Source organism: Leuciscus leuciscus (genome assembly GCF_965113295.1).
Source record: "Leuciscus leuciscus genome assembly, chromosome: 17".
NCBI classification, from domain to species: domain Eukaryota; kingdom Metazoa; phylum Chordata; class Actinopteri; order Cypriniformes; family Leuciscidae; genus Leuciscus; species Leuciscus leuciscus.
In genome coordinates this window covers 27,887,500-27,910,280 of record NC_138741.1, presented here as the reverse complement: position 1 = coordinate 27,910,280, position 22,781 = coordinate 27,887,500, and the positions used below count along the sequence as shown (strand labels likewise).

The 22,781-nt window shown below is 36.1% G+C and overlaps 1 protein-coding gene across 10 annotated transcripts in view; it reads right to left on the bottom strand.

Annotated features, from left to right (window-relative positions):
* syne1b (spectrin repeat containing, nuclear envelope 1b) overlaps positions 1–22,781 on the bottom strand; it is a 119,820-nt gene that overhangs the window by 5,458 nt on the left and 91,581 nt on the right. For 9 of the 10 annotated variants that reach the window (XM_082143165.1, XM_082143171.1, XM_082143163.1 and 6 more), the window contains 27 exons: positions 22,587–22,720; positions 21,857–22,061; positions 19,133–19,315; positions 18,903–19,049; positions 17,999–18,153; positions 16,186–16,333; positions 15,822–15,916; positions 15,505–15,739; positions 13,789–13,983; positions 12,846–12,971; positions 12,616–12,771; positions 11,820–11,978; positions 10,879–11,045; positions 10,400–10,562; positions 10,124–10,311; positions 9,248–9,398; positions 8,985–9,167; positions 8,181–8,318; positions 7,915–8,106; positions 7,332–7,665; positions 6,351–6,419; positions 4,930–5,072; positions 4,680–4,806; positions 3,461–3,672; positions 2,258–2,458; positions 1,263–1,391; positions 964–1,176 (listed from right to left, as the gene is read on the bottom strand). In XM_082143165.1, the coding sequence (XP_081999291.1) occupies positions 964–1,176; positions 1,263–1,391; positions 2,258–2,458; positions 3,461–3,672; positions 4,680–4,806; positions 4,930–5,072; positions 6,351–6,419; positions 7,332–7,665; positions 7,915–8,106; positions 8,181–8,318; positions 8,985–9,167; positions 9,248–9,398; positions 10,124–10,311; positions 10,400–10,562; positions 10,879–11,045; positions 11,820–11,978; positions 12,616–12,771; positions 12,846–12,971; positions 13,789–13,983; positions 15,505–15,739; positions 15,822–15,916; positions 16,186–16,333; positions 17,999–18,153; positions 18,903–19,049; positions 19,133–19,315; positions 21,857–22,061; positions 22,587–22,720 (4,548 nt within the window). The remainder of the gene's footprint in view (positions 1–963; positions 1,177–1,262; positions 1,392–2,257; positions 2,459–3,460; positions 3,673–4,679; positions 4,807–4,929; positions 5,073–6,350; positions 6,420–7,331; positions 7,666–7,914; positions 8,107–8,180; positions 8,319–8,984; positions 9,168–9,247; positions 9,399–10,123; positions 10,312–10,399; positions 10,563–10,878; positions 11,046–11,819; positions 11,979–12,615; positions 12,772–12,845; positions 12,972–13,788; positions 13,984–15,504; positions 15,740–15,821; positions 15,917–16,185; positions 16,334–17,998; positions 18,154–18,902; positions 19,050–19,132; positions 19,316–21,856; positions 22,062–22,586; positions 22,721–22,781) is intronic. The other variant, XM_082143166.1, reaches the window with a different exon arrangement.

Below are 22,781 nucleotides of genomic sequence, written 5' to 3'. Positions count from 1 at the left end.
GTGCCCCATTGACTTCCATAGACTATGAAATTTTCTTTAAATTTTAAATTTTCTTCTTTTGTGTTCAGCAGAAGAAAGAAATGTATGCAGGTTTGGAACAAATTGAGGGTGAGTAAATGATGAGAGAATTTTCATTTTGGGGTGAACTATCCCTTTAAAAAAGAAGAAAAAAGAAGATATATACATTTAAAAAACTTATTTTATTTAAGCTACTTGCCAAGGCAACTTTTCTCATTTTCATTTATTTTAACTTGATGTTTTAAAATAACTAAAACTTAATAATTAATATCAATGGTAATAAAATAACACTGCTGCACATCAAATATTCATTTAGAGCAGTGATTGTCAACATTTTTGAACTGAAGGCTTCCATTGAAGGCCCTATACTGTATCATATAATATTAAAATAAATGTTCTGTATTAAATGTATTAATCAACATAGGTTATATGTAATCAATAAGGTACATTAGTTAACCACAATTCATATATAACTGTATGTTCCACAACAAAAATATATTAATTGAAGGTAAAAAAAAAAAAGAAGTTAGATTGTTTTAATATATTACTACTACTAATATTATAATTTGTATTAACCATGGCAATTTATGTAATTTTAAGTCATTCTGTGGCCCCCTTGAATGGTTGCTGAGCCTCGGCACCCCGGTTGAAAACCACTGATTTAGAAACATGTGGATGAATGCATTTCTTTGCAAGAAATTTCATTTAATTAATTTAACTCTTTCCCCGCCAGCATTTTCTTTTTCAAGTTGTGTAATAGTGCCCCCCTACCTTATAATAATAGTGAAACATGGCTGGAAAATTTCGTCAATGGCAGGGAAGCTTTATATGATAAATGACAGATATTCCGTCAGTGATGGGGAAAGAGTTAATTAATTTTCAGGCACTAATATTATTTTGGTCAAAAGCTGGCAAACTGGTGGCATCCATGTTTTTGTAACTAACCTGCTGACTGCTGGTGATGTCCAGGGTCTTCTGCAGCTCTCTAATGTCTCGTGTCACCTCCTTCAGCAACAGCTTGAGTCGGTTCCCGATCACATGCACCTTCTCTTTGGCCTCCAGACAGTCACTGCCTTCCGAGTGGACCAGCAGCTGAAGGGACATGTCCTGCAGGGACGCCACCTTCAGCTGCGTGTCCAGCAGCTCTCGACGGATTTGCTGTGGAACGATCGTGTTTAATCAGAACAAGCATAGAAAGTTGTAACCCAAGTATGCTGTATAAACCGAAAAGAGAAATCATTTACCAGAAGCGTTTTGTGATGCTCCTGTAGTGTATCGCTGTCCTGAGTGTGGTCAATCGGGACTATCTCATTCCTTCTGCGATCGATATTCTCCAGCCACAGAAGGAGACCGTGACTCATCTCGTGGAAGTCCTGAGCAGTAGGAAAAACAAGAATCAGATGATTTTTGTCACAATCACGTTTGTCTGGACTCTTTGTGTTTCGTCATAGTCTGCATTAATCATTCATTTGTTGTCACGGACACTAATTATGTTCAACTGTGCATTCATTCATCACCTGTATATATGTTTGGTTCTCTTTCAGTTTAGTGTCCGGTGTCGTCTTTAGTGGATGTGTTGTATGTTGCTCTGTTCTTGTTTGGACTACCCATTGGATTGATTAAATATGATCTAATTACCTTCGTCTTCACCTTCATCTTTGTGTGTGTTTATAAACCCCCCTTGTGACAATTTTTATAATCTGTGTTTTTAGCACCTAAACATTTACACCGCCCTGCATCACATTTACTAAATGAAATCCAATACTTGTTTCTTACTCATTTTTGGAAGCTGATTTCAAAGAAAGTGCCTAGTTTTGCTCTGGCACGTCATACTTTTCACAAAATAGTGTGCATTAGAAAATAGAAAACGTTTTGCAATGTTCTTTGACATTAAATTGAGTATTTTAACATGTATCCACTTCTTTGCAGATTATAAGTTAAATTATACATTTTGAATCCTACTTTTAGTCATTAAAACTGAAAGCTGATTTATAATTTCAAGAATCTTCATTGTTATTTTGTGAGAGAAAAAACTAAGTGATGGAAGTGATTTTTTTTTTACTGATGTTTTTAAACTTAGCATCATCAAATTAGGAAATATTAGATATATTTTCTGCAAATCAGCAGAATTTTTTCAAGATGCATGGTTGATATGAAAGCAGACGTTATTAACGTCTTCTGAAAGTGTACATCTTCTTATAACAGCTTCAAGATGAGTTGCTGGTGAGGTGTTTCTTGCCTGGCACTGCATGAGAGCGTGCTGGAGAGCGTTCCTCCACTCATCCAGAGAGCCGCTCAGACGTTCCCAGCGGTTGTTCATCTCCTTCAGCCGGCGCTGCAGGTCTCGTGCCTCCTCGCTGTCCGACTGCACAAACTCAGCGCTGCAGAGGTTAATGGACAGCACGATGGCCTTACGCTTATCCAGAGCCTTCTGCAGCTCCTGCGTGGAGTCAACAGAGGAAAAGTGTCAATAATGAACAAGCTGGACAACAACAACAAAAGACAGTGCTTTCAAAAAAGACATTGTCGTTCAAAGAATATGGCATTAGTGATATTTTTGTATTATTTTAATGCTATTATAACTTTGAATTAGCTTTTATTCTTATGTTTTCATTTAAATTATCTAAATGATCAACATGCTCAAAACTTTGATAAAAACACAATCTACTACATGCCTTCTTTCGTCTGATTGGAAATTTATACTTTTTTAGCAAGTAAAAAGCCTTTTACAATAATTGTACTTTCAGGTCATGGTTCACATGTCTTTTTGCTTTTGACCACATAAATATCAGCCACTATACCGAATTGCATATTGTTTCTCAGTTTTGGGCCTCTGAATAATTTTGAGGTGCTTTTCCTCCACATATACAAACTTTTTCTAGATTTTATTTGGCAGATTTTGCCTAAAGGTTAAATCAACTGTTCAATTAAAAAAAATAAAAGTTTAACTATTTAATTTGTCAGGCTTTACAGGGTTACATTTTAGTTTGTACTTTTGTCCATGTCTATTTTTCTTTATAATTTTTTTCAGTTTTAGTAATTTTAGTACTTATTAGTACTATTAGACGATTAGTCTTATTTGTTAACATTAATTTATACATTAACTAACATGAACTAACAAATGAATATATTTTTGCAGCATTAATTAAATGTAAATTTGTATATTATAATATTAAAGTTACTTATAAAAAATTTTGTTTAGTTTAGTTCACAGTACATTAAATAAGGTTAACAGACACAACTTTGATCTTTAACATTTATTAGTAAATAGATTCATAAATGTGGTAGAAGTATTGTTCATTTAACTAATGTAGTTAACTCATGTTAAACAAAACCTTATTGTAACGTGTTACCAATGTATTTCAGATAGTTATTCATCTAATATTTATATCTTATTTCATTTAGTAAAGAACAATGCTAACTGTGTCTGTGAGTGTCTGACCTTGAGTTTCTTGATGCGTAGCTCGATGGTGTGTATGTCGGTGCTGAGGTCCAGTCCCCGCTGCTGCTCCAGCTCTTCTTCTGTCTGGTCCATCCATCTGCAGACGCTGTTCAGGTCTGTGTTGAACTGCTGCCACTGCTGCATGTTCTGCTTCATACGCATCTCTTTACTGAGAGCCTGAGCCTGCAGCAGCTCCCAGCGCTCGATCACACCTGCGCAACACAGCATCTGTTAACATCACTGCATACTGTGTGTCATCTGGGCTACACTTTATAGTAACAATAATATTTAATAACACTGACAAACATTATTACATCATATGATGCATCAGACAAAAGGAAATCAAAATCCAACAATTTTTTGGGACTTCATCCTTCCCTCGGGTCATCTTGACCTGGAACATATTTTTGAAAAAAGTCCAAGACCCCAGGACTTTTGTCCTGGAATGCGAGGAATGCTTCAGTACACATACAAAAACCTAAAAATGCTCAAAATGCAAACTTAAAATGCTAAAACTTTACCGAAAAATTATTTTATAATGTCTACATGTGTATCTGAACACAGAACTGACTTTAGGACCTAGCGGAACAGCTCATTTGCTTCCAAATAAAGCTATAAGGCCATCTAGTGCCTAGAGTCATGAAATATCATGTTATATAATTTTATATTTAATTTTTTTTCACAAGAGGTCGGCAAAGACACCCATTGTAAGATATTTTAAGCTGAATTTAAAGGTTTATGCATGAAATAATTGTGAGTTATTTTGAATTTTAAGTTGAAAGAATGTGAGGAATGTGCTTAAATGACTAAATGACTATTTATTTATAATTTATTGATCAAATCTAGTAATTTAAAGGTAAATCAAATTTTAAAAAAAAATCACAAAAAATACATTAAAAAATTGAAAAAACATTATCAAAATGAAATAAAATAATCTTTCTGGACAAAAAGAGAAGAAAAATTAAGTATAATTTTAGGGCTTCGAGTCATTTTGACCCACGATGAAAGGATTTGTTACAGAACGCGAGGGAGAGATGAGGGTTAAAGTGTGTTGACCGTTCACCAGTTCCAGCCTCCTTCTTCCCTTATCAATTAACTTTGTTTATAATGGCATATTCTGCTATTTTCCCTCTGCTCTATTGCCAATATAGGATACTACCAGCATTAGTTTTAATGAGAAGTTTGAAGATTGCATGTGTTTATGTGCCCGGTTTTGTACCTGAGGTTTGGGACTCGGAGCTGTTGGGGTTGACAAAGCCTGATGTCTTGTCATCCTCGTCTTTCAGCTCAAATCCCACTCGCTTTACTGCATCTATACTGCCACGACATTCTTCAAGAAGACGCATCTGAGAAAAGAAAATATAACAAACAAGTTATTGTATTCATCTAGCAAATGATTTATTTTTCAAAGCACATTTTTACTAATAGTGACAGTTCTCCTAATATAGTCCTATATGATTTTCACTCACATAACCCATGTATGTGGCATCCAGCTCCGGGCCAGTGGGAGTTCGGCTGCGTATGATGTTCTCCGTCTGCTGCAGATGGAAGCAGCTGGTGTTAAGAGCTTTATCCAGTTGTCTGATGTGAGTCTCCAGTGAGCCAGTGTCACCTGTAGAGGAACACCAAAACACTTATTAGTGCAGGAACAACAGGAAGTCGCATTGAACCTCACAGTGGAACTGTGTTGTCGCTCTCAGGCCTGATGCGGTGCATGATCAAGAGACAAGACATCACAACATTGCTTTCTCATTAGTCAAACATACTAGGGGCTTCGAATCAAATTGATCATTAGTCAAAGCAGTTTACAATCAGAGTGAATACTGCTCTTCAATATTAATATAATATTGCATGTTTGTTTGTTTGTTCAGCATTATTTATCTGGGGAAGTCAATTAAGAAATATTTTCTTATTTACAATGAATGACTTCATAATGGAGATTTGATAGTTATGGACCGACTGACTGGCTGATATTTGGCATCTGTCGACATCAAGTTTATGATCATATTTTCAAGGCAATTAAACACATTTTCCCACAGAATTGTCATTTGCGTAATAAAATATATCCATTCTTATTGTTACTGTAATGCAAAAAAAAAACATTATTTAAATTGTGTAGTATTTATAAATCTAATATTTAAACTAGTGTTGTTATTGGTAATTCAAATAAAACTGAAATAAAATAAAGTATAAATATTAGATGGAAAAACTTAAAACTTAAAAACTTTTAAGTTGGCAACTAACTGAAATAAAATAAGTTGAACGTAATAAAACTGGCTAAGCTAAAACAAAAATAAAATGAAATAAAATACAATAAAAATGAACTAAAGTTCAATAGAATTTTTTTTTTATATGATGTAGCATATATTTAACAGTAATGAGATGTGTTTTATTGTCATGAAAATAATTTCGAAATAAGTAATAAACAAATAAATAAATCCAAAAATAAAATTCCCTCCCATTTTGAACCTTGTGACCTCTAGATATTGGCATCAGCCTTAAAAAAACCCATATCAGTCGACCACTAATACTCAAAGGGTAAACAATTGATTTTAATAGATTAGATGATAAACAATAGTTTACTTGCATTTTTTGTAAATCACAGTCTGCTCTGATTGTAAAATACTGTGAGTAATGCTGTTGATTTGGAAATCCAAAAGTATTAGAAACCAAGGACAAACACCAGAGTGAACTCAGTGTGCATCAACCTGTGACACTACATGCAAACACTGGAAAACTGATTATACTGTGTGAAAACACAAATCAAAAGAGAAGGGTTAGAAGTCGCAGCACGAGGCTCTGTGCTTTGATTCGGCTTGTGAGTAGAAACTAAAGATCAGGCAACAGACTAGTGAGTGAGTCCCAGATTTCTGTGACTGCTGTTGCCTACCAGCGCTGGACCTCAGAGTTTGCTCAGTAAGTTTTAGAAATGCCTCAGGACTCTCTGGAATCACTACATCTGAAAGAAACATATACATGCATACAGTACAACACATGAATGAATGCTGAACCGCACTAAAAACTTTTCAGGTCAATTTAAAATCTCACAGGATTCATTTATATTCTCTTATTACTTGGCTCTCTGAACTGCTTGATTCTGATTGGTCAGTCACGACATTTTTTTATAACGATTCAGAACAAATGGAGAATCACCATTTTTTTGTTTCAAATAGAGATCACGATTCTGAAGAAAACTAAACAAAATAACATGTAATTTACAAAATGGTTCTGACAAAATGTTAATTGTTGCAGTCTATTGAAAATGTTTAATTTATTTGAATTATGAATTATTTGTAAAAGTCGGTTTGAATGAATGATTCAATGACTTGCTTGTTTCATTACTGGATGAATCAGCGTTTCTAAACAAATCTCTTGAATGAATGATTCAACAACAAATACATTTTTAAACAGTCACTTGTCGCCACCTAATGATGTAACAATGTCATTGATACATTCGTTATTTGAAGTTACTTTCAAAAGGTGATTTGCTCTATTTTGATCGCTAATGTAAACATCAGTGTTTATATCCGAACTATAAACTTTTATTTCAGTACTTCTGTGATTAGGTTATTTAGGTGTCAGAAGGATGCTTTGCGTCGATATGCGCCCTCGATGCGCACTTTTGCAGGCACTGATGCAAGACTTCTTCCCGACAGTCAAAGCGGCGTTAAGTCACGAAAGTGTGGACTCAGAGGAAGGCTGCGAGTGATTAGGGCGCCATTTGGGACAGGGCCACAGATGGATCGTTGTCATTTAGGAATGTGATTATGTGATTTTCAACGATTAATCGTGCAGCTCTGCCGGATGGATGTACATTATCCCTTTCTTATTCTCTCTTATGTGTTTATTAGATGAAAGAGCCCACACTGACCTGAGAGGGCAGATGCTGAGCCCTGCAGGTATCCATCCTCTCCTTGATCTCCTGGTTCGGAGGACAAGGCTCTGCTGGCGCTCTCCAAACCCCGGCTCAGGTCATAATCATGGTCCCACTCTAGAGGGATGGAGTCCACACTGGCCGGAGTGTCTCGACCCGACCGTTCGGCCCGTAGAGGAACTGCCAGCGACGCAGACCGACTGGAGGAGGGCAGAGGGGACAGAAAACCGTCACCCAGGCGCTCGCTCCACGGAAAGCTGGACACGTCAGCAGACTCGTCCAGATCAAACTCCCGGTCCGAGTACGAGACGTCATGTTCATCGTCTGTGAGCTGGATATAGAAGTTATGATCATTGGTGATTGAAACTTAGACGAAACATTGACTACATTTATTAAAGTGGATGAAATAAAATGTGAAAAAATGCATATAAAATAAATGAATGAAGAATAAATAAATAGCCTAAGCATAAAAAATCTCAAATAAAAAGGTAATTATAAATAAATATGGAAATAAAATGAATGTAAAAAAAAGACTGCAGAGAATATCAGTTAGAAAAGGCATCTGATGTATTTAATGTACCGGTAATCGTATAAGTTTCTTGTAGTAGCGTTCCACACGTCCAAACACTTCCTGGCAGTAACGCTGCAGTTCTTCAAGCTCTTCCTCGATCACAGCAGCATCTATCGGCTCACTCTTGTCTAGAAGAGCTTCACCCTGCTGAAATATGTGGTCAATCTTGCCTGTGTTCAGAGTGATCTCCTGCTGGAACGCCTGGATGGGGCAGAAAACCTCCATAAGAGAATGACACAGGAGAACATGTGCAGATCTAAAGGTCAGAGACGTACCCTCAGCTGTTTGATTTTGGCCTGGACGTCACATTCTGAGAAATGCTCAATGTTGGTTAACTGCAGGTCCATCTCAGTCAGCCAGACCAGGATACAGTCTCGCGCCGTCTCAAACTCCTCCCTCTGAGATATAAAGTGCTGTGGTGGACATTAAAAATGTTTAGTGATCAAAAAACAGATTCAAAGTAAAAGTGTTTACCCAAATGGACTGCAAGGAAATAAAATAATACTAATAATAAATAATTTAAATATGCTTTAAATAATATTATATTTCATTAATAATAATTATATATAATAAAAAAAATTATAATATAATATCATAATATAAACGTTTTAAATAATATATTTTATTAATAATTATATGAATAATTATATTATAATAAAAATAATAATAATAGTTGTTATAAAATATTTAAAATATTTAAAAGTTATATAATACTATTTATGTAAACATAAATTGTAAATAATAATCCAACTTATATATGTATCATCATGGTCTTTTTTTCTCTTTAGCTGTTCTATATTTCAATTCAAAATATTTACCTTTTAATGCTTAGCTTTCATTTGCTCATGTCTATAGTTTCAGTTCAAAAAATGGTTACAATAAGTGCTGGATACAGTTATGCATTTGATAAATTAACTTTAATTTAACTTTATCTAATTTTGATGAGCAGTTAAGAGGCATGGATGAAATGTTTTATTAGCATGAATATAAAATAAGTTTTATTTGTGTTATTATAATATATAGTGATGTCTGTCATATTTGTATATATGTTGGTTAAAACGAATCAAATGTCTCTGTACCTTTAACCTGCGTAGGACCGAGGGCACTCTTCTCTGTAGGTTATCCCAGCGCTGGTTGGCATCGTGGGCCATTTCTCGCAGACTACAGGACGCGTCAGTGCGATTCTCACGTGCCAGTCGCTGATACTGTTTATTGATCAGCTCCAGCTGTGTCAAACCTTCATGCACTTGCCGCTGAAATGTCTGTAAAAGCACATAAATGAGTGTTAATATCATAAATCTGTTCACTAATACTTCATTCATTCCATCTGGATGTCTCTCACCTCAAATTTCTTGAGCTCCTCTTTGGCAACAGTGTAAAGGACACCTGAAGAGTTTGGCAGTGCGGCCGTCTTCTCCGACACCATGAGCCACTCCTCAAAATGAGAGAAGTCATCGAGAAACTTCTGCCAGAGACGCCACGTCTCCTCAATCCTTTCAAAAGAGCAGGATTTAGGTTTAGGTTAATGGTCATTTAGCAGATACATAATACATATTTAGCAGTGCAATTATCACAATATTTTTTAATAAAATAAAAACTTAAAAAGCTTTAAATGACAATTAAAAATGCTGCTTTGGCAACTAACTGAAATAAAAAAAAGTTGAACTAAACTAAAAATAAATCAAATTATTAAAATGAAAATGAAAACTGAAAATATAAAAATAAAAGCAAAAAAGGGTACATCAAGCTCACTTGTATACTGCACACAAAATGTGCAGTATACAAGTGAGCATGATGTATCCCACAAAGCAATGCACTCAACTTGACTTTAGATCTTGAGAGTGATGGTCAAGCCAAAAACCGGTTGTATTATCAACCATATTATAAGATACACATTTGAAACAAAATGACACTAAAATGCAAAAAAAAATTGGACTTGCACATCCACCATGTTTGTAGTTCTTTAACACTTGCTGTTCGTGTTTGTAGTTCTAATCGAATCCTCGTCCAACACTCAATGGGTTGTGGGCAATATTAGCCGTTAAAGTGTGTATGAATCTGCACTTCAGATTCTAACCGGAAAAAGTAGACCATCCGGGTATCTTTTGAATACTCATTTCAACATACTATGATCTGGGACACTAATTCTAATTTCTAATACTATTTAGGACAGATATTATACGAATTGGAATGCATGAGCTTCATCAGCTGGTCATACTTGAGTCTCCTCTCCATGGACATGGCACAGATGCTCCTCCAGCGGCGGTCCAGGTTGCGTGTGGCCTGCTGGATGGAGTCGCACTCCGCATCCGTGGCACAGGCATCACAGTCGTGAAGCAGAACCTCACACAGGTTCAGCACAGACGCCACACCTGTGCTGTGCTTCTCGATGTCTCTCTGCAGCTCCTGGATGAACAACAAAAACGAGGTTTTATCCGAAGTAAGCGCATAAACTTAACAGGTTTATTTTTGAATGCATCATGTGTTTTTGTACCTGCTGCAGATCCAGTTTCCTCTGGATCTCCTGGTAGTCGCATGTGTCGTAGACGATGGGACGGGACAGTTCGGTCTCAATGTGGGCGAGCCACGTGCGCAGACTATTCATGTTCTTATCCAATTGCTGAATGGCCACTAAAGTCTCCCGTAGCTTCTTCGCTCTGTATAGACAAAGAAATATTCACCTTGCTCACACATTTGTACACAAAATCAACATCTATATACAGCATACTACTTTAAACTAAAAATCTTTTAATATTCAAATGTATATTACATGTCATTTTAAAAACATGAGGTAGTGAGAGGAAATGTACAGTAATCGCACACAGTGCAGATTTAAACCTGCATCTCCTTCATGAGCACCATAGCTCAACGTGACTGGACAGGTGCTCTCCAACATTTTAAAGTCATTTTGAGTAAATATTGTGAAAAACAGTGAGGATAATGCCAACCGAGCCACAATGCGGTGTGTGTTACCTGGCCCCAATGAGGTCGAGCAGGTGCTGCCAGCGTTCGCTGACTTTACCGAGTTTGTGTTCTATGTCAGAGGCTTTGCTCTCGTGACTGGCCAGAGCTAAACGTTCACCCATCTGTGTGAGCTCATGTTTATTCTCCTGAGCCACCGCCACCTCCTCCTGATAGTCCTGAGAGACAGTGACAGAGACACGGACAAGCATTCTTAAAGTTACTATAGTTATAGTTGATAAAATTCGGTTAAATTCTAGCTCATCATTACTGCAGTGATTATTATGTTTCTATCATGTTATGGAGATTGGATGGAGTGTGTAGCTTTTCATTTCTTAAACAACCATGTAAGAAGGATTCCAGGATGACAATGTCAAGGTTCATCAGACTCAAATTGTGAAAGAATGGTTAAGAGGGAGCATGAAGAATAATTTTCACTCATGTATCGGCACCTCTGAATCCAGACCTTAAATTCATTGAGTGGGATGTGCTGGAGGAGACTTTACAGAGTGCTGGACTCTTGCATTGTCAATACAATTGGAAATAACATCACAACATTTATTTCCATCAAGAGGTGCATAAATTGTTTGTCAAGATCTTATATTGACAATGCAAGAGTCAAGAACTCTGTAAACTCTACTTAGCCAAACATACAACATGCTAGAAACATAATAATCACTGCAATAATGATCCAGTCATAGACTCATTTGCCTATTTAAATCCAAACAGACTTTTTTTGGGCAGGGCAGTGTATATTTTATAATATATATACTATATATAATTTATTATACAGTATTATATATATATAATTTAACAAACTGTACATATAATATGAAATAAAATAATGTATAATATAAACACAGTATATATATATATACCAAATATAAAAAATTAAATAAAATAAATATTTTAGTGAGGAGCATAACGAAGGCAAAGATTTGATAAACTATTACCTTTCGTAGTTTCTCAATCATCTCTTCGATGCTGACGTCTCCATTCTGGGATACTTTGCTTTCCATAAGTGTCAGCCATTCACACAGCTCCTTGTATTTATCATTGAAGATGGCCCATTCATTCAGCTTCTCACTCACCTGCTGTCTGCGCAGACACAACTGCGCAGACAATAAACAAAAACATAGGCTTTAAGTAATTACAAATATGGCTGAGCATTTAAGCTTAATTTAGGTTTAAATCAACCAGTTTAAATCAAATATTTAGCCACAGCGTCTTTCTGTATCTTCATAATGTGCAAAACTAAAGTGCAAATAAACGCACTGTAGCCCAAAACTACTTTAAAGAAAAAGGAAAATATCAGACCAGAGCATCATTTAAAAAACCAGCATGAGAGAAGAGTTTCTGACGGTCTGTATAAATCTACATTTAACTCTGTCTACTGAGATATCAAACGTACATTCACATCCTGTGGTGTCTCAGCTCACGCACCGGATGCCACAAAGAGCGTGCATTAACAAATCATACTTGCTTTGCATTCGAGTTTCACTTTCAGCCAAATGCTTGTGCTTGGTGCTTTGCATTACTCTCTACTAACAAAAATAAGATATATATATATATATATATACACACACATATATACTCTGATGCAGTAATGCTAGAAAAAGGAAATGTAACTAAAGCTGCACAGCAAATATCTACCTATGATGTCTAGGAGAGTTGCCCTTCATGATTTGAAAATCTGCACCAACTAACGGGCATATGTAGTAAAACAGCACCACCTAAAGGCCAGTGTACCTGGTGACAGATCTCCTCCCACTGCCGGTGCAGGAGTTCAGTGCGTTCCTGCAGCACACGCAGATCCTCTGGACTGATGTAACTGCACAGAGACTCTCTCAACACTGTCAGATGGGTCAGATCCTCCTTCCAGCCGTCAAACTTGCTCTCCAGATCCTGAAATGAATGTAAAGTTCATTTCCCCTCATTTCGTTGTTATTCAGTTCCACCTGAATCTGAACTTTGCATACCTTGCAGCGCAGTTGTTCAGACTGCAGCTCCTCGTGGCGATCTGGGAGCGTCTGGGAGAGCTGGCGTTTAAATGCTCTCAGTTTCTCCAGAGATCCTCCGATACCCTTTTCACATCTCTCCCAATCCTACACAGAGTTTGAATCCAGTCAAAATGCTTTCTGGGTACATATATCACATTCTGAACAATTATAGTATCATGCGGTGCCCTATCATTTGAAAACGAATGTAGTGACGTCTGATTTACAAACAAATCATTCTTGTGAGCCGATTCTATGTAATGATTTGGTCGAACTCATGTCTTTAGTACAACATTGAACAATAAATGAGACATCTGTTTGAGAGCAAAATTAAAGGTGTATGATATGGAACTATAAGAAAGCAATATTTGACAAAATTAGTGTGACAGCATCAAACACCACAATTATCTTTACAATAAACTAAAACACCCTTATTTATATATATTTTAATTTAACTAATGATAGTGAAATATAGTACTATTTAAATATTATCTTGATTGTTATAAAAAAATCGTATTATTTACATTTTTATTTATAGCATAATTTATAATACTTATATTTATATAATTATTTTATATTTAGTAACTATATATTTACTTAGGCACAAACACACACAAGTGGAAGAACTTCTAGGAACACTATTGGGTAATATTCAGGGTTTTTATGACCAATAAATTATGACTATGACATATAATTATAAATTTCCATTACTGCTAATTGGAGTATTTTGACTATAGAAAAATATTTTTTAGGATTTTATTTCCAGACTTGGAAATTACAATTAAAAAATTCCCTGATATTTTGAGGTTTTCCATGATCAACATTTTAGAAGAATCTTTTTAAAAGAAAAAATCACTAAAATGATCCAGACAATAATGACTGCAAATGAAGTCAACAGGTGTTGCGGTGACATGAAGAGCTCTACCCTGAGCAGGACGGCCAGCTCCTTCTTTTGCTCCTCCAGGCAGATGTTGGCGTGTCTCCAGCGCTCCTGTATGTTGAGCAGCTCGTCCTGTAGAGCCGCTTCGGCCCGTGAGTCAGCTGACAGAAGCAGCTGTCGTCCTGCCTCCACCGTCAGGATGTAACTGCCCTGCTGTCTCAGCAGAACCTTCTCTCTCAGCTGCAGAACAACAGAGCATCAGCCATCACAAAACCTAAACCTGGGGCCTCGTTCAGAGTCAAGGTATGCGTGTAATGATCCTAAATGTGTACGTACATCTGATATGTTCCAATGAACAGTTTAAAAAGCGTCTGTATGCACAAAGCATTTTCTAAATGCATCCCTCTTTATAAATTGCAGATTATTTTTAATTCAAGCGCAAAGTGGTTCAAAGACATTCAATTTCGCCTACAGAATGGCCACAAATATCTCTTCATGATTTAGGAGCACAGCACTCATCATCAAACAAACGTATGTGCGGAAGGGATGGCCTGTTTGCGCAGCTCATTTGCGCATATAATTATATCAATGCGTTGTTTTAGCATCATTGAGATACTATTATAGTTTAAAATATATATTTTTATGCTTTTTTTCGTTTTCATTTTTAATGAACATTTTAGTAATTTTGTTGTGTTTTTGTCATTTTTATTACATGTTTTCTCTCTTTTAAAAAAAATGTCTATATAGATTTTATGAATTTTTATTTCAGTTTTAGTTTTAGTTATTTTTCTTCATCAAGTTAAGCTAAATGAAAATGAGAAAATTTGCTTTGGCAACTAGCTAAAATAAAACAAGGTTATTTTTTTATATCTTATTTTATTTAAATTAATGAAAATGTTTTTATGGTTTTAGTTTGTTAACCATAATATTCCTGCTGCCTATTTATCTTCACATTTTCATAATTGATGTTGAATTTTGGCACTCATATACCAGTAATTCAAGAAATTCATAATAATTTATAAAACTGTGAAGATAAATAGGCAGCAGGGTTATTATAGTTAAGTAAAACTAAGGCTAACACCATTTAAAAAAATTATATAGACATTAATTAAAATAAAACACTCTTCAGTTGGCGTACACATAATAATAATTTGTTACATTTATAAAATGTAAAAATAAATAAATAAATAAATAAATATATATATATATATATATATATATATATATATATCAATCATCTAGTTGCAAAGGCAGCATTTTCATGTACTATAGTTTAATTTGATTAAAAAAAATACAATACAAAAAAAAAATACAATACAACTTAAATAAAAATTAATAAAAACTAACATCTCAATGATAACAAAATAACACTAATGTGTAATTATTTTCAGAACCAAGTATATTTTTTTCAAGGAAAAATAGTAGTATATGTTTGTATATAAAATAGTTATTATTTATTTATTTATTATTATTTGTAATAATTTTTTATTACGTAAAATAAAATAAAACGTTTTTGCATTTTATTATGATAGGACAGTTAGCTGACAGGAAGCGAAGTTGGAGAGAGAGAGGGGGACGGGATCGGGAAAGGTCCATGAGCCAGGACTCGAACTCGGGACGCCCGAAGCGCAACTGCGCTATATGTCGGCGCTGCCCACGAGGCTATTGGCACCGACTTATTTATTTAGTTTTATAAAAAAAGTGTTAGTTGTGTGGTGTGAAGGAGACTTATGAGGTTCTCAGAGGTCAAAGGATAATTACCTGAACTGCGTCCAGCATGGCTCGTGCCTGCTGTAGTGGGACAGGTGCGCCCGCCTGCAGGGTCACGGCCTGATGGGACACTTCCACCAACCACTTCCGAAGCTTCTCCCCCATCTCCCTGTAGCGCTGCCACTGGCGCAGGAGACTGTCTATGATGCCCCGTCGCTGCTGTGCGCGTCTCACCACCCCCTGCCACTGGTTACTGAGCAGAGCCAGCTTCAGCTTGAACTCATCTCTGAAAACACACTCACCGTGAGTTTCAAATGAAGTATGCTGATATCTTGCATAAGCACATTTTGAATGATGATGTCCCTCACCTGTCGTCCACCTGTCCCTGCTCCAGCATTCGCTGTCCATCGCTGATGATGGAGTGAAGGATCTGCTGTCTGCTGAACATCTCTGCCTGAAACAGCTAGAACAAACAAACACAGCTTTGTTTATTCATATAGGGGAATTATCACCCTACGTCACACGGCGTCACGCAGGTTCTACTGCGCATGTCGGGACCAAAAGTGGTAAAAAAAATACGCGGAGAACATTCCGAAAATTAAATATAAACTCAAATATATATATAAAAATGTTTTAAATCGAGCTATTAGTATTATTCTTATCCGTATCCGTGTAATGATCAGCTGTTAAACGGGTCTTTCTGCAACCACGATGTCTCAGTTCACAGCTCACCTCATGAGCTCTCTGTTGCTCCATCAGGCTCTGGAAGTTTCCAGAAATCTCCACGGTAAGTTTCTCCTCCGTCTGCTCCAGGAACTCCATCCATGTCTCACACTTCTCCAGAAATGTTTGCTGTTGTAGTATGAGGGCCTGAAGTTTACTGAGAAGACAATTTACATACTTTAGAAGGTCAACAGACACTTGACATTATCTTCTATATTATATTGTATATTCCCATGAATGTCTTTATATAAAAAGGGGGATTTAACCCTATAAAGCCTGTATCATATTTAATACACAACTTTCTAAGGCCTCTAAATGTTAAACATGATCCAAATCTGTTGTACACAATCTACTACATGCAGTTTGTTTTGTCTGATTAATAGTTGATACTTTTTTTATAAAGTAAAAAAAGGTCTTTCAGCATAATTGTAAAAGCATCCACCTTCAGGTTGTGATTCATGTGTCTTATTGCTGTGAGTAAATGTAAGAATAAGTTTTATTTTGTTGGTAATATTTCAAGAACTTTTACTGGACTTAAGCAACTTAGTAATAATTTTTTTTTTTTTTAAATATATCAAATATGATACATCAGGCTTTTGAGGAACATTTATTCGTCTATCTCTCAATCATCAATGCATTCAACGGAGCCCGGGAAGTCACCTGGAGGAGAAAAAATAAATCTGTGGCCACAGTTTTGCAATTCATCCCCTCAGTTTATAAACCGTACTCATTGATTCTTAAATTGTTCCCTTGGTTTTAACAAATCGCGCCCACAGATTAATAAACAGTACCCATGAATTTAAAATCAGTGCGCACATATTTGTAAACCGTACCTTCGGTTTTTCAATCCATACCCACAAATTTATATTCCGTGCCCACGCTTTCGCACTCTGAAAAACATGGAAATAATAATACGTTTTTGTTTGATTGAAAATGTATTTGCTGTCCGCATATTTCTCTTCACGAGACATGAATAACTTTTGCGTAAATCAATTCATAAAGCGCACAATCGCACGAAGAAAAAACAGCAGAACTCTTGAAAAATGAACACAAAGTATAATTAACTGTATGGAATGTGGGCACCCACCAGCAGAAACATAACTTGGCACCTATGATCATTATTATTATTAGCCTATTATTAAATCTACTACATTATCTTTTGAATCTAAAGTCAATGTAACCGATAGGTGAGCAATAGTTAAATCAGTCGGCACAGATTTCTAAAATGAGGGACAAACCACAAATTGCGGGAACGGATTGTGAAAGCGAGGGTAAGGATTATGAATTTGTGAGTACGGACTGAAAAACCGAAGGTACGGTTTACAAATCTGAGTGCACGGATCATGGGTACGGTTTATAAATCCATAGGTGCGATTTATTAAACCGAGGGAACAATTTAAGAATCTGTGAATACGGTTAATAAACTGAGGAGACGAATTACAAAACTGTGGCCACGGATTTATGGGACTTTTCTCTCCTATAGGTGACTTCCCGGGCTCCGTAGAACTGCATTAAATTACCTGCGACAAAAAAAGAAAGAAAGAAGAAAAAAAACTAAGCAATTAAATATTATCTTTCTTAAACATTATTGGGAGATATAAAAATACAGTCATATAAATATCAGTAACTGCCTCAAATTGCATACTTTTTGCCTGATGTATCAAGTATGATTATTTTAGAGCTTGTCTAAAGGTTCAATAAATTGTTTAAATTTAATTTAAAACATATATATTTTTCGGACTATTATTTAATACGTCAGGATTTATAGGGTTAAGAATGGGTTATGAGAAGGAAGTACTCTTTCTAATGAGCTGGAACTAACCTGAACCTCTCAGTGGTCTGAGCTGAGGTGGCGGACCAGCTTCTGTTGAGGTTCTGCATGCGTTTGATCTCAGAGTCGTTGAGAGGGAGTCTGTAACCCAGTTCACTCAGTCTCTCCAGATCAGGAGACATACTGCTGAACTTCAGCATTTGTTTCTGCACAAAAAAAACACAGCAAAAACACATTGGTGGTCAATCAATATATTGGCCAGGTCAATTTAAGAGATTGCACACTTTCCATTTTCTGATATTTTGAGTTTTTTTGTGTTTTTTTTGGAAATATTGTGTAAAACTTTTCATTCAATTTCTTTGTACATCTCATTTGCTATAATTCAATTATTATACACATTACATATTTGTTATTATAGAGTAAAAAGTGTGGACATACACATTTCTTATTATTACTATTTTCAACATTTTAGAATAACAGTAAAGTCATCAAAACTATAAAATGCAACACAAATGGAAGCATTATAATTAGTGACAAATGTAAAATATAGAGTATTTAAGCATTCAGATCAAAAGGTCTTTAACATAACAACAAATATTGTCAATTTCATCCAATATTTTGTCTTGGACCTCCCTGACCCTGGGTTATTTTAGTATTATTTATATACTACTATAGTATTTATTGATACTTTAATTTTGCTTTTATTAAAACATTTTAGTATTTTTATTTAGCTTTAGTCCTTTTAATAATTTTGTAATATTTGTTTAGCTTTATTTTTATTTCAGCTTTAGTTATTTTAAAACTTCAACTTATTTTATTTTATTTAGTTACCAGCTATTTACATTTTAAATTGAATATTTATATTTTATTTCAGATTTATTTCAATTAACAAAAATTATTTTAATAGTTTTAATTAACAATCACAAAACTCAGCCCTGATCTCGGCCCTGCATACCTTGAGTTCCTCCATGCGGTTCCAGATCAGTGACAGGTCAGAGGAACCGTTGGGATCCTGGCCTTTCAGAACCTCCTCAGCTTCCACGATCCAGCAGGACAGAGAGTCCAACTGTTCGTTAAACGTCTCATAGTCCCGAACTCCAGCCTGGGGAGAAAAAACAACAAAAACCCTAAAGCACTCACATACAACACTGAAGCGCTCTGGTATTTGTGATCCTCTCCACTCACCTGCAGCGCCACTTGCTGTCTGCTCAGGCTCTGCTCCACGGCACTGAGGCGTTGGGTGAGGGACAGGTGATCAGACTGGATGGAGGCCACAGCCGATGTGTCCACCTGCTGTTTGAGCTGCGCTCCCAGCTCCAATAAAACCTGCAGAGACGCCTGGATGGGAGCCTGAGAGCGCAGCAGCTCCTGAGGGAACATGGGATGAGAGGAAAATGATTCTACATTCTTAATCAGGGTGAATATAAAACATAAAACTTAAGAGGAGTATTTGCTGTTCAGTAGTACACACTTTAAAGACCATTTCTGAATTCTACAGTGGTAGATTTAGAGCTAACAGATACAATTATATCCCTGGTTTCACAGACAAGGCTTAAGCCTAGTCCCAGACTAAAATATATGTTTAAGATGTTTAAACTGAAAGCAGCTTGCACTGGCATATCTTATAATATGTCAGTGCCATTGTTTTGTCTCAAGAAGCACATCATTAAAGTTTTTTTCAAAGACACGTTTATAAAAGCTACTTTTATAGACGTGTTGAACTAAGGCCTAATCCTGGTTCAATCTAAGCCCTGTCTGTGAAACCAGGCCTTGTTCTTAAAAATGTTGTAGTAAATGTTGAGAATAACTTGAACTAAAATGATAAATTATGTAGAAGTATTCTTCATTCTTAGTTCATGTTAACTAATGTTAACAAATGCAACCTTATTGTAAAGTGTCTGATCGTTCTGCACCTTTGACGTCGCCTGTGTTGTCTATTGCACGGACAACAACGTTCGAAAGGGGGGATTTGTAGCATCTGGACCAATCGGACACACACAAATTATTCATTATATTTAATGAATAATCCAGCAAACTCACTCTCCCAACAAAGGTCTATGAAACTTCCCCCAAAACTAACATCCCAAATGAAGCTAACACTGGCAGAACCCGGTTACAGGACACAATAAGACTGATACAACTTTTTATGACCCCAAAAGGAATTTGCAGAGAGTTGTGAATCTCACTTAATTCTTGCTGAGAAGGAAAAATAAACCCTTTTAATCCTATATATTCTATATATAACCACTTGAGAAATGTATAAACATGATTCTAATTTTCCCATCTCATGATTTTCCTTTTATGTGGTTTGGCCTATGTACTCTTTTAAACTCTTGGATTAATGTTTCAGACTTGCATACTATCAAAATCATGTGTAGCATGTGTAGTCTCTATAAACTCCAATCTTCGTCCCCCATTTGTTAATTTACATTACATTTAGCTAACTTTGTGACGCATTAGTATTATAAGAATCTTGAAAATTCTTCAAAGATCCAATCAAACTACATGTTCAAAGGCCTGCTTAAACAAAGTGTTGTAAAGAAATTCCCTCCAAAGGGAACAACTTCTTATTGGCTCACAACCATCCAGAGGGTGTGACATGATCTTCAAGCTTTAAAAACGGCGGATTTGCCAGGCGCACGCCAGGAGCGGTTCACAGCCGAGGAGACCAACGCTCTCGTCAGGGCCGTAAAAAACAGAGAAGTGACATTGTATGGGGATGGGAGAAACCCACCCAAATTAGCAACAATTATTTCCCTCGTGTGTTAATATTTTTCCTTGTAATAATGTATGGTTTTCTAAAAATGAGAACTGCTGCGTCTGTGTGTAGATGAGATAAGCAAAGTGCATGAGCATTGTGCACACGCTACATTGATTATGGCCAAACATGTGCCCTTAAAATAGCATATGAATAACATGCGCAACGCGCCACTGACTTCAGACTAGGTTTTTCCTGGTTAGTGGCGGAATTGTTTTCTAAACCTGCAAAATAGCACCAGGGAACGTTTGCGCCAGAACACACCTCCTCTTTGCGCTGAACCGCCCCCGGGAGCGCAAGTTCATTTCCTAATTTACCGACGTGCTTCTGTGGAGGGAAAAGTCCGTTGTGCGCGGGTGCAAAATAGGAATGATACATGCGTCGGTGTACAAAGTCACTTGCGCTGGGTGCAAGATAGGGCCCTTAGTCTCTTAGTCCCTTTCTGAAATCCTGATGTGAAGATGATGCTGAACTAGAAGTTTTCTAAGGACTCCCACTGGCTCTCTCTCATCAAGACAACATTAGCAAAGATCAACTGGAGCCTCAACAAATTGCATCAGAACAGTTTAATTCAAATGGGCGAGACATGCAAGTATCAAACTTAGTCTCATTATTTGATACATTAAGTATCCTTACCCCTTTTTAAGAAGGGCGTGTTAGACAATGAATTTCAAACAATGCTATAACTTCTTGCTTTCTTGTATTCTTCTTCAGCTCTCTTTCTCTTGGTAAACTGTATGCATGTATGTATGTGTATGTTAGAGTAGTTTAAGTTAATAGTCTAGTTAATAAAATCTTGTTCATGTCACACGTAAAGTTGTCCTTGTCTCAAGCTCATATACTGGATTCCCTAATCATAGATTTTGACAACTTGCTCTTAGTAGTACTGTAAAGTAAGAAAGACATTTCCCATACCCCGGAAATGTACATTTCTTAGAAATAATAAACAATTAACACTGAGTGTTCACGGCACAAACAGGTTAATTGATTGTAATATTAATTTACGACATTAAGTTAATTCTATTAACTGATCAAAATATTCATAATCAATTATAACAAGTTATTATTGATTATTAATATTTCTTAGAGATAATTTGCTACATACTCATATTCACATGCACACACAGACAGGCAATCTGAGTTTCACTCACAGCACAGTCTTGAATCCAGGTGGACACTTCCTCCTCAGTGATGTCTTTATGGCTGGCTGTCTTCAGCATCTGGTTTGCTCTCTCCTCGAGTGTCTGGACGCTGGAGTCACTCTGTCCATAAAGGTCCTTATAGCTCTGCCAAAGCTGCAGGAGACCCTTACTGCTCTTCAGACGCTCCACGATCTCCTCCTGTAGACTGTTCCACCTGAATATCACAAAACACACACAGAAAACATTGACATTACAGGTTTAACTTCATTTAAAGATTACCATATCAGTATGCCACGCTATTTACATGTTTCTACATGATCCTTTCAAAAATACCAAAGTACTACCATGATTAATGTTCAAAAATTGTCAGCTGAATTGTCCTTTTGGTACTTTTTACAATAAAGACATTTATAATGTAACAAAAAATATTTCTATTTCAAAGAAATGCTGTTCTTATTAACTTTCTATTAATCAAAGAATATGAACAAGTTAGAGATGTTTCTTGAGCAGCAAATCAGCATATTAGAATGATTTCTGAAGGATCATGTGACACTGAAGACTGGAGTAATGATGCTGAAAATTCAGCTTTGTCATCACAGGAATAATTTACATTTTAAAATATATCAAAATAGAAAAGAGTTATTTTAAACTGTAATACTATTTCACAGTATTACTGTTTTCACTGTATTTTAGTGACAAAAAAACACTGATGAAGCATCAAATTTAGCACCACATGCACCTGGCGTTGATGTCTTTTAGTGTGTTGTTGAGAGTGTCAGACACAGACGGGTGACACTCCTCCAGAAGCTGATGTGTTACTGATCCAAACTTTCTAAGGCTGCTCTCTTGTTTCTCAAGCTCCTCCTGCAGGTTCTAAAGATGTCAGAAGAAAGAAGAGGAGTCATTTTCCCCCTTCAGATTCATAATTAGCAGA